Genomic DNA, 12,760 nt, shown 5'->3' with positions numbered 1-12,760 from the left:
GAGGGGCAGGGGCCTGTTGGGACTCTGGAGACAGAGATGCTGGTATGCATCATTTTTATGCTCTCATTCTACCTTGTAAGGGCCAACAATGACAGGTGCCATTTTTGTACTCCTGTTACCTTGCTAGTGCTGGCGGTCATACTCTGCCTGTAGTCTTGCTAAAACCAGCAGTCATGCCATGGCCCCAAGCTCACCTGTGGCCCTGCTAAAGCCAATAGGTGTGTACAGTCCACACAGGGGATACCTCTTGATCATCTGGCTCTGGTGACCAGAGGTGCTTGTGTTTCTGGGCCCCATGTGACTGATACAATGAGAGAGAGAGTTCTTAGCAGGCTACCACCCCCCAGACCATGGCATAGACAGCAGACTGGAACACACCCCCAGTCTTCCTGTGAAAAAGGCTTATCTACTTGTGCTGAAACCTCAGGTTGAGGGGCAGGTTTTAGGTTTACCGCATGTCTAGAGGCTTCAAATTTTCCTCAGGGAACATAGGCTGGGGGAATGCCATTTTTGCACTCTCTCTTGGTTTTGCTTCAGCTCAGTGGTACCTATCAGGAAGGAGCTTATACATTCATCTAGAGTCCCAATTTCTGCAAATATCACCAAAGGGATGCCTCCAAATTACTTGGTCTGGAGTCCAGCAGGGTTTATGACTGAAATTCCATAGGACTGTATATATTTGCATACCTTAAAAGCTGCTGCTTAAGAATCTGGCTTCCAGTGAGCCTGAAACTAGGTACTGACTGAGATCCCTCCTTTTGGACACTGACAAACCTTGGAAAAACCTCAACAACTGGGACCTATCAAGAATAAATCTGGGTGCTTAGGTAATCACAAAAGTTTGAGACATAAGCAAGAACAAGAGCAAGGTTAAATGATAAGATTCATCTCCTATACAAGGCCATTCCTTCAAGACTAGGAAAGGTAGATGCTTTGCCTAATGTAAAGACAAACACAGAGAGTCAAGCAAAATAAAGAAACAAAAATATGCACCAAATGAAAGAACAAGATAAAACACCAGAAAAAAAGAAAAAAAAAAACTTAATGAAATGGAGATAAGTAATTTACCTAATTAAGAGTTCAAAGTAAGGGTCATAGAGATGGTCACTAAACTCAGGAGTGGATGAACACAGTGAGAATTTCAGTAAAGAGAAAGAAAATATAAGAAAGTACCAAACAGAAGTAATAGAGCTGAAGAATACAATAACTGAACTGAAAAATACATTAGAAAGGTTCAACAACAGACTAGATGAAGCACAAGAAAAGAACAGTGATCTCGAAGACAGAAACAGTGGAACTCACTCAAACTGAGGGGAAAAAAAATTATATGTATATATATATGGCTTAAGGGACCTATGGGACAACATCAAGTCGAACAATATTCTCATTTAGGGATCCCAAAAGAAGAAGAGAGAGAGGAGGAACAGAAAACATATTCAAAGATAACGGCTGAAAACTTCCCTAACCTGGGGAAGGAAAAAGACATCCAAATCAAGGATTCCCAGAAAGTTTCAAATAAGAGAAACCCAAAGAGATCCACACCAAAACACATTATACTTAAAATGTTGAAAGATAGAGAATCTTAAAAGCAGCAAGAGAAAAACTTGCTACTTAAAAGGGAACCCACATGAGGCTATCAGCAAATGTCTCAGTAGAAACTTTGAAGGCCAGAAGGGAGTAGCATGAGATATTCAAAGTGCTGAAATGGAAAACTTCTAGTCAAGAATATTCTACCTGGCAAGATTATCATTCAGAACTGAAGGAGAGTTTTCCAGATAAGCAAAGCCTATAGTAGACACTCAAAAGATAATTTTAAAAGGAATTTAAGGATAACACTAAAGAAAGTCATCAAAACACAAGGGAAGAGAACAAGAGAAGAAGATAGGAACAAGAGAGGAACTACAAGACAGCCAGAAAACAATTATCAAAATGACAGTAAACACATACCATTTAAAGGTAAACAGACTAAATTCTCCAATTAAAAAACATAGACTGGCCAAATAGAAAACAAGATCCATCTATATGCTGCCTACAAAAGACTCACTATAGGAGGAGGAGCTTCAAGATGGCGGAAGAGTAAGACGTGGAGATCACCTTCCTCCCCACAAATACATCAAAAATACATCTACATGTGGAACAACTCCTACAGAACACCTACTGAATGCTGGCAGAAGACCTCAGACCTCCCAAAAGGCAAGAAACTCTCCACATACCTGGGTAGGGCAAAAGAAAAAACAGAGACAAAAGAATAGGGACAGGACCTGCACCACTGGGAGGGAGCTGTGAAGGAGAAAATATTTCCACACACTAGGAAGCCCCTTCGTGGGGGGAGACTGTGGGTGGCAGCGGAGGAAGCTTCAGAACCACGGAGGAGAGCACAGCCACAGGGGTGCGGAGGGCAAAGCGGAGAGATTCCCGCACAGAGGATCGCTGCCGCCCAGCACTCACCAGCCCGAGAGGCTTGTCTGCTCACCCCCGGGGCGGGCGGGGGCTGGGAGCTGAGGCTCGGGCTTCGGTCGGATCGCAGGGAGAGGACTGGGGTTGGCGGCGTGAACACAGCCTGAAGGGGCTAGTGCACCACAGCTAGCCAGGAGGGAGTCCGTGAAAGTCTGGAGCTGCCGAAGAGGCAAGAGACTTTTTCTTCCCTCTTTGTTTCCTGGTGTGCGAGGAGAGGGGATTAAGAGTGCCGCCTAAGTGAGCTCCAGAGACGGACGTGAGCCACGGCTATCAGCGCGGACCCCAGAGACGGGCATGAGACGCTAAGGCTGCTGCTGCTGCCACCAAGAAGCCTGTGTGCGAGCACAGGTCACTCTCCACACCTCCCTTCCCAGGAGCCTGTGCAGCCTGCCAATGCCAGGGTCCCGTGATCCAGGGACAACTTCCCCGGGAAAACACACGGCGCGCCTCGGGCTGGTGCAACTTCACGCCGACCTCTGCCGCCACAGGCTCGCCCCGCATTCCGTACTCCTCCCTCCCCCGGGCCTGAGTGAGCCAGGGCCCTGGAAGTAGCTACTCCTTTAACCCCATCCTATCTAAATGAAGAACAGACGCCGTCAGGCGACCTACACACAGAGGCAGGGCCAAATCCAAAGCTGAATTGCAGGAGCTGTGTGAACAAAGAAGAGAAAGGGAAATCTCTCCCAGCAGCCTCAGGAGCAGCGGATTAAATCTCCACAATCAACTTGATGTGCCTGCATCTGTGGAATACCTGAATAGACAAGTCATCCCAAATTGAGGAGGTGGACTTTGGGAGCAACGATATATATACATTTTTCCTTTTCTCTTTTTGTGTGTATGCTTATGCTTGTGTGTGATTTTGTCTGTATAGCTTTGCTTTTACCATTTGTCCTACGGTTCTGTCTCTCCATTTTTCTTTTTTTTTTTTTAATATACATTTCATCGCTTGTTATCATTGATGGATTCATTTTTTGGTTCAGTTGTTCTCTTCTTTCTTTCTTCCTTCCTTCCTTCCTTCCTTCCTTCCTTTCTCCCTTTTATTCTGAGCCGTGTGGATGACAGGCTCTTGGCGCTCCAGCCAGGCGTCAGGGCTGTGCCTCTGAGGTGGGAGAGCCAAGCCAGGACATTGGTCCACCAGAGACATCCCAGCTCAACGTAATATCAAATGGCAAAAATCTCGAAGAGATCTCCATCTCAACAACAAGACCCAGCTCCAGTCAACGACCAGCAAGCTACAGTAGAGGACACCCTATGCCAAACAACTAGCAAGACAGGAAGACAACCCCACCCATTAGCACAGAGGCTGCCTAAAATCATAATAAGGCCACAGACACCCCAAAACACACCACCAGACGTGGACCTGCCACCCAGAAAGACAAGATCCAGCCTCACCCACCAGAACACAGGCACTACTTCCCTCCACCAGGAAGGCTACACAACCCACTGAGCCAACCTTAGCCACTGGGGGCAGACACCAAAAACAACGTGAACTACAAACTGGCAGCCTGCAAAAATGAGACCCCAAACACAGTAAGTCAAGCAAAACGAGAAGACAGAGAAATACACAGCAGATGAAGGAGCAAGGTAAAAACCCACCAGACCTAACAAATAAAGAGGAAATAGGCAGTCTACCTGAAAAAGAATTCAGAATAATGATAGTAAAGATGGTCCAAAATCTTGGAAATAGAATGGAGAAAATACAAGAAACGTTTAACAAGGACCTAGAAGAACTAAAGAGCAAACAATCATGAACAGCACAGTAAATGAAATCAAAAATTCTCTAGAAGGGATCAATAGCAGAATAACTGAGGCAGAAAAACGGAGAAGTGACCTGGAAGATAAAATAGTGAAAATAACTACTGTAGAGCAGAATAAAGAAAAAAGAATGAAAAGAATTGAGGTCAGTCTCAGAGACCTCTGGGACAATATTAAACGCACCAACATTCGAATTATAGGGGTCCCAGAAGAAGAAGAGAAAAAGAAAGGGACTGAGAAAATATTTGAAGAGATTATAGTTGAAAATTTCCCTAAAATGGGAAAGGAAATAGTTAATCAAGTCCAGGAAGTGCAGAGAGTCCCATACAGGATAAATCCAAGGAGGAACACACCAAGACACATATTAATCAAACTGTCAAAAATTAAATACAAAGAAAAAATATTAAAAGTACCAAGGGAAAAACAACAAATAACATACAAAGGAATCCCCATAAGGTTAACAGCTGATCTTTCAGCAGAAACTCTGCAAGCCAGAAGGGAGTGGCAGGACATATTTAAAGTGATGAAACGGAAAAACCCACAACCAAGATTACTCTGCCCAGCAAGGATCTCATGCAGATTTGACAGAAAAATTAAAACACTTATAGACAAGCAAAAGCTAAGAGAATTCAGCACCACCAAGCCAGCTTTACAACAAATGCTAAAGGAACTTCTCTAGGCAGGAAACACAAGAGAAGGAAAAGACCTACAATAAGAAACCCAAAACAATTAAGAAAATGGTAATAGGAACATACATATCGATAATTAGCTTAAATGTAAATGGATTAAACGCTCCAACCAAAAGACATAGACTGGCTGAATGGATACAAAAACAAGACCCATATATATGCTGTCTACAAGAGACCCACTTCAGACCCAGGGACACATACAGACTGAAAGTGAGGGGATGAAAAAAGATATTCCATGAAAATGGAAATCAAAAGAAAGCTGGAGTAGCAATTCTCATATCAGGCAAAATACACTTTAAAATAAAGACTATTACAAGAGACAAAGAAGGACACTCCATAATGACCAAGGGATCAATCCAAGAAGAAGATATAAAAGTTGTAAATATTTATGCACCCAACATAGGAGCACCTCAATACATAAGGCAAACACTAACAGCCATAAAAGGGGAAATCAACAGTAACACAATCATAGTAGGGGACTTTAACACCCCACTTTCACCAATGGACAGATCATCCAAAATGAAAATAAATAAAGAAACACAAACTTTAAATGATATATTAAACAAGATGGACTTAATTGATATTTATAGGACATTCCATCAAAAACAACACAATACACTTTCTTCTCAAGTGCTCATGGAACATTCTCCAGGATAGATCATATCTTGGGTCACAAACCAAGCCTTGCTAAATTTAAGAAAATTGAAATTGTATCAAGTACCTTTTCTGACCACAACACTATGATACTAGATATCAATTACAGGAAAAAGTCTGTAAAAAATACAAACACATGGAGGCTAAACAATACACTACTTGATAAACAAGAGATCACTGAAGAAATCAAAGAGGAAATCAAAAAGTACCTAGAAACAAATGACAATGAAAACATGATGATGCAAAACCTATGGGAGGCAGCAAAAGCAGTTCTAAGAGGGAAGTTTATAGCAATACAATCCTACCTTAAGAAACAAGAAACATCTCAAATAAACAACCTAACTTTACACGTAAAGCAATTACAGAAAGAAGAACAAAAAAAAACCCCCAAGTTAGCAGAAGGAAAGAAATCATAAAGATCAGATCAGAAATAAATGAAAAAGAAATGAAGGCAACGATAGCAAAGATCAATAAAACTAAAAGCTGGTTCTCTGAGAAGATAAACAAAATTGATAAATCATTAGCCAGACTCATCAAGAAAAAAAGGGAGAAGACTCAAATCAATAGAATTAGAAATGAAAAAGGAGAAGTAACTACTGACACTGCAGAAATACAAAGGATCATTAGTGATTACTACAAGCAACTATATGCCAATAAAATGGACAACCTGGATGGAATGGACAAATTCTTAGAAATGCGCAACTTTCCGAGACTGAACCAGGAAGAAATAGAAAATATGAACAGACCAATCACAAGCACTGAAATTAAAACTGTGATTAAAAATCTTCCAACAAACAAAAGCCCAGGACCAGATGGTTTCACAGGAAAATTCTATCAACATTTAGAGAAGAGCTAACACCTATCCTTCTCAAACTCCTCCAAAATATAACAGAGGGAGGAACACTCCCAAACTCATTCTACAAGGCCACCATCACCCTGATACCAAAACCAGACAAAGATGTCACAAAGAAAGAAAACTACAGGCCAATATCGCTGATCAACATAGATGCAAAAATCCTCAACAAAATACTAGCAAACAGAATCCAACAGCACATTAAAAGGATCATACACCATGATCAAGTGGCATTTATCCCAGGAATGCAAGGATTCTTCAATACACGCAAATCAATGTGTCACACCATATCAACACATTGAAGGAGAAAAACTGTATGATCATCTCAATAGATGCAGAGAAAGCTTTCGACAAAATTCAACACCCATTTATGATAAAAAAAAACCTCCAGAAAGCAGGCATAGAGGGAACCTACCTCAACATAATAAAGGCCATATATGAAAAACCCACAGCCGACATCGTCCTCAATGGTGAAAAACTGAAACCATTTCCACTAAGATCAGGAACAAGAGAAGGTTGCCCACTCTCACCACTATTATTCAACATAGTTTTGGAAGTGTTAGCCACAGCAATCAGAGAAGAAAAAGAAACAAAAGGTATCTAAATTGGAAAAGAAGAAGTAAAGCTGTCACTGTTTGCAGATGACAGGATACTATACATAGAGAATCCTAAAGATGCTACCAGAAAACTACTAGAGCTAATCAATGAATTAGGTAAAGTAGCAGGATACAAAATTAATGCACAGAAATCTCTTGCATTCCTATACACTAATGATGAAAAATCTGAAAGTGAAATTAAGAAAACACTCCCAGTTACCATTGTAACGAAAAGAATAAAATACCTAGGTACAAACCTACCTAAGGAGACAAAAGACCTGTATGCAGAAAATTATAAGACACTGATGAAAGAAATTAAAGATGATACAAATAGATGGAGAGATATACCATGTCTTGGATTGGAAGAATCAACATTGTGAAAATGACTATACTACCCAAAGCAATCTACAGATTCAATGCAATCCCTATCAAACTACCACTGGCATTTTTCACAGAACTAGAACAAAAAATTTCACAATTTGTATGGAAACACAAAAGACCCCGAATAGCCAAAGCAATCTTGAGAAAGAAAAACAGAGCTGGGCCGTTCCATCGCCCCGCCGCCCCGCCGCCCCGCAGTCCCGCCGTCTGGCCCTGCGGACCCACCACCGATCCACCGACGGATTGCCGATCTGCCCAGCTCTCGCGTGCGCCATGTCTGGTTCCTCCAGCGTCGCCGCTATGAAGAAAGTGGTTCAACAGCTCCGGCTGGAGGCCGGGCTCAACCGCGTGAAGGTTTCCCAGGCAGCTGCAGATTTGAAACAATTCTGTCTGCAGAATGCTCAACATGACCCCCTGCTGACTGGAGTATCTTCAAGTACAAATCCCTTCAGACCTCAGAAAGTCTGTTCCTTTTTGTAGTAAAATGAATCTTTGCAAGGTTTTTAAACCACTTTTCATAAACCGGTGAATATTCAAAGGAAAGCTAAATCTGAAGCCTGTACAAAAGCCTGTCTCTATAACACGTGCCATACTATATAAACTTCTACTTTTGTCAGTCTACCTCTCTGAATATTCATGAATTTCTGTTTCACAAGGGTAATTATTTTATATACACTGGTGGCAGCATATAATAAAATACTTAGTATAAAAAAAAAAAAAAAAAAAAACAGAGCTGGAAGAATTAGGCTACCAGACTTCAGACTATACTACAAAGCTACAGTAATCAAGACAGTATGGTACTGGCACAAAAACAGAAATATAGATCAATGGAACAGGATAGAAAGCCCAGAGATAAACCCACACACATATGGTCACCTTATCGTTGATAAAGGAGGCAAGCATATACAGTGGAGAAAAGACAGCCTCTTCAATAAGTGGTGCTGGGAAAACTGGACAGCTACATGTAAAAGAATGAATTTAGAACACTCCATAACACCATACACAAAAATAAACTCAAAATGGATTAAAGACCTAAATATAAGTGCAGACACTATGAAACCCTTTGAGGAAAACATAGGCAGAACACTGTATGACATAAATCACAGCAAGATCCTTTTTGACCCACCTCCTAGAGAAATGGAAATAAAAACAAAAATAAAGAAATGGGACCTAATGAAACTTAAAAGTTTTTGCACAGCAAAGGAAACCATAAACAAGACCAAAAGACAACCCTCAGAATGGGAGAAAATATTTGCAAATGAAGCAACTGACAAAGGATTAATCTCCAAAATTTACAAGCAGGTCATGCAGCTCAATATCAAAATAACAAACAACCCAATCCAAAAATGGGCAGAAGACCTAAATAGACATTTCTCTAAAGAAGATATACAGATTGCCAACAAACACATGAAAGAATGCTCAACATCATTAATCATTAGAGAAATGCAAATCAAAACTACAATGAGATATCATCTCACACCAGTCAGAATGGCCATTGTCAAAAAATCTACAAACAATAAATGCTGGAGATGGTGTGGAGGAAATGGAAGTCTCATACCCTGTTGGTGGGAATGTAAATTGATACAGCCACTATGGAGAACAGTATGGAGGTTCCTTAAAAAACTACAAATAGAACCACCATACGACGCAGCAATCCCACTACTGTGCATATACTCTGAGAAAACCGTAATTCAAAAAGAGTCATGTACCACAATGTTCACTGTAGCTCTATTTACAATAGCCAGGACATGGAAGCAACCTAAGTGTCCATCAACAGATGAATGGATAAAGAAGATGTGGCACATATACACAATGGAATATTACTCAGCCATAAAAGGAATCGAAATTGAGTTATTTGTAGTGATGTGGATGGACCTAGAGTCTGTCATACAGAGTGAAGTAAGTCAGAAAGAGAAAAACAAATACCGTATGCTAACACATATATATGGAATCTAAAAAAAAAAAAAAAATTGTCATGAAGAACCTAGTGGCAAGACGGGAATAAAGACGCAGACCTACTAGAGAATGGACTTGAGTACACAGGGAGGGGGAAGGGTAAGCTGGGACAAAGTGAGAGTGTTAGTGTATATATGGACGTATATACACTACCAAATGTAAAATAGATAGCTAGTGGGAAGCAGCCACATAGCACAGGGAGATCAGCTCAGTGCTTTGTGCCCAGCTAGAAGGGTGGGATAAAGAGGGTGGGAGGGAGGGAGATGCAATAGGGAAGAGATATGGGGATATATGTATATGTATAACTGATTAACTTTGTTATAAAGCAGAAACTAACACACAATTGTAAAGCAATTATACTGCAATAAAAATGCCAAAAAAAAAAAGACTCACTATAGATGTAAGGACACACAGACTGAAAGTGAAGGGATGCAAAATATGTTTCATGCAAATAGAAACCAAAATAAAGCTGGGGTAGCTATAGCTATATCAGACAAAATAGACTTTAAAATAAACACTGTAATATAAGACAAAGGTGGGCATTACATAATGATAAAGTGTCAATCCAACAAGAAGATATAACATTTGTAAATATTAATGTACCCAACAAGGAGAACCTAAATATATAAAGTAAATATTAACAGACCTAAGGGAGAAATTGACAGCAGTACAATAATAGTATGGGACTTTAATACCACACTTAACATCAATGAATAGATCATCCAAACAAAATCAATAAGAAAAGCCAACCTTAAATGACACATTAAACCTGACAGGTTTAATACATATATACAGAACATTCCATTCAAAAGCAGCAGAATACTCATTCTTCTCAAGTGCACGTGGAACATTCTCCAGTCTAGGTCATATATTAGGTCACAAAACAAGTTTCAATAAATAAGAAGACTGAAATTATATCAAGCATCCTTCTGACTACAATGGTATGAAACTAGAAACCAATTACAAGAAGCAAACTGGAAAAATCACAAATATGTGCTTAAACACATGTTATTGAACAACAAATGGGTCAACCATGAAACCAATAGGAAACCAAAAAAAAGAATACCTTGAGACAAATCAAAATGGAAATGCAACATACCAAAATCTATGGTATGCAGCAAAATTGATTCTAAGATAGAAGTTCAGAGCAAAACAGGCCTACCTCAAAAAATAAGAAAAAATCTCAAATACTCAATCTAACTTTACACTTAATAGAAATAGAAAAAGAACAAATGAAGCCCAAAATTAGTAGAAGGAAAGAAATAATAAGATCAGATCAATAATAAATGAAATAGAGACTAAAAAGACAATAGAATAGATCAATGAAACAAAAAGCTGGTTCTTTGAAGAAATAGGCAAAATTAACAAACCTTTATCTAGACTTACCAAGAAAAAAAGAGAGAGGGCTCAAATAAATAAAATCAGACATGAGAGAGAAGTTACAACAGGTAACAAAAAATACAAAGGATTATGAGATACTACCATGAAACTAGAGGAAATGGCTATATTCCTAGAAACATACAAATTTTTCTCATAGTGGGCCAAGAAGCAAGTGTCAACAAATTTCAAAGAATTGCTATAATTTGGACCTTGGTGTCTAAGCAAGTAACACTAAATCAGAAGTTGATAAAGATACATGTTTTTAAATATTTTGTACACATGGAAACACGTAAATAAGTCAGGGATAATAAGTAATGCATAATGAAATTTAAAAAATACATTAAATTGTATAATGTGAAAACTTCTGGAATGCAACTACAAATGTTAAAGAGAAATGTATAGCTGTAAATACTTATTGAAGAAAAGAAGTGAAAAATTAATGAACCTGGTATTTATCTCTAAAAAGTTAGTAAAAGAACAGAACAAACTCAAAGGAAGCATAAGGAAAAAAATACTGAATTATTGATCAAAGATAAATAAACAAACAGTATCCACACCTGGTCTCTAGATGGAAAAGAACTTTCAAAGCAAGTAAGTCACAAAGTAACAGACTGCTAAATTAGAATATCTTAAACTTCTGTGCTCAAAACAAATCATAATGTTACATATTCAAAAGCAGACAATAAACTAAAATATATGCTTCAAATATGACCAAGAAATAATATCCTTATATTAATAAAAATTTTACTTAAATGAGAAAAAGAATCAAATTCCAAATGGAAGTGGACAAAGAATATGAAAAAGTAATTTATACAACCATTAAAGAGGGACTACAAATAATCAGTAACCATATGAAAACATTTTCAAAAACATGAAGAAAAGGAATAAACAGCGATGAAATACCCCTTTTCACTTTTTTTTCATAATGATGAACTCTCAATGCTGATGAAGATTTAAGAAATCAGACACTCATGAGCTATAGGTACAACTTTGGGGGAAAAAATTGAAATATCCATTAAAAATTTTAATGTTGATATTTTTCATATGTATTAGTTTATTCCAAAAAATTAGGAGATGCAGACAAATAATTATGTGTACTCATAAATAGCAATGTATAATCTATGTTGCAAACTTCACTCTAATAAATAAAAAAATATTAAAACCTAAAACTTAAGGTATGAGATTTATTAAGCACATTATGAGCTATCTCTAAAATAGAATGTTAAAGACTCAAAATAAATGCTCAGTAAGTGAGCGTTAATAACATGGATATTCAGGATATACTATTCAGTGAAAAAAGCAGGATATAAGCATACTATAATACCAACTGTGTGTCTGGAAGGAACTTGAACCGAAACATTAATGGTAGATCTTGAGACGATTGAAATTATAAGTTTTTCCCTTTTTTCTTCCTATATGTTTATATATTGAGTATATATGAATGAAAAAAATATAGAGAGAAATAAGTTGGAATTAGTTGCTGTTTTCTAAGGGAAATGAATTTATATTATATTCAAATTTATTATTTTGGTGTATTTAAAAGTAATCTATCATTCTTAAGCCCTTAGAAACTGGTTCCTCACAGGTCTGATCTTCAGAATTCTGCTTTAATATGTTTTATAATCATGTTTTAATAACACAGGACCTAAAATTCACTCTCAGGTATAAGGTCTATAACTGTTTCTACTATTAAATCAGCTTAATTATATTTATTTTTCATTTTCATCCTAGGACTACATGTATTTTGAATTCTGGTCATAAGAATCAGCCTGAAAGATCATGCCAGAGATCACTGGCATTAAGTTTTGCCAGTTCTCAGCAAAATTAAACAAATTTCACTTAGAATATCTAAATAAAGTTTTGTTTCACTAAAATTATTTGTATGAATTTTTCTGCATAACAAACCACACCAAAATTTAGGAACTTAAAAATGATCATTGAAAGCAAAAATAAACAAATTGGACATAATCAAACTTATAAGCTTTTGCACATCAAAGGAAACCATAAACAAAATGAAAAGACAACCTACAGGCTGGGCG

General features: G+C 38.1%; 2 protein-coding genes across 2 annotated transcripts in view; both read left to right on the top strand.

Annotated features, from left to right (window-relative positions):
• Window positions 1-12,549, top strand: part of LOC137766762 (phospholipid scramblase 1-like) — a 32,096-nt gene extending 19,547 nt beyond the window's left edge. Inside the window, exon 7 of the mRNA XM_068547352.1 lies at window positions 12,453-12,549. Within this exon, the coding sequence (XP_068403453.1) occupies window positions 12,453-12,549 (97 nt within the window). The remainder of the gene's footprint in view (window positions 1-12,452) is intronic.
• On the top strand, window positions 7,564-8,006 carry LOC137766761 (guanine nucleotide-binding protein G(I)/G(S)/G(O) subunit gamma-5). Its single transcript, XM_068547351.1, has one exon. It carries the CDS (start codon window positions 7,659-7,661, stop codon window positions 7,863-7,865), a length of 207 nt encoding a protein of 68 aa, XP_068403452.1. The 5' UTR covers window positions 7,564-7,658; the 3' UTR covers window positions 7,866-8,006.
• Window positions 12,550-12,760: the final 211 nt, after the last annotated feature.

The sequence above is a fragment of the Eschrichtius robustus genome, chromosome 6, assembly GCF_028021215.1.
Source record: "Eschrichtius robustus isolate mEscRob2 chromosome 6, mEscRob2.pri, whole genome shotgun sequence".
NCBI classification, from domain to species: domain Eukaryota; kingdom Metazoa; phylum Chordata; class Mammalia; order Artiodactyla; family Eschrichtiidae; genus Eschrichtius; species Eschrichtius robustus.
This window is presented reverse-complemented; position numbering and strand designations above follow the sequence as displayed.

Bases quoted from the DNA above. Each gene is read 5' to 3' on its own strand.
- LOC137766761 (XM_068547351.1), top strand. From the start codon at position 7,659: ATGTCTGGTTCCTCCAGCGTCGCCGCTATGAAGAAAGTGGTTCAACAG.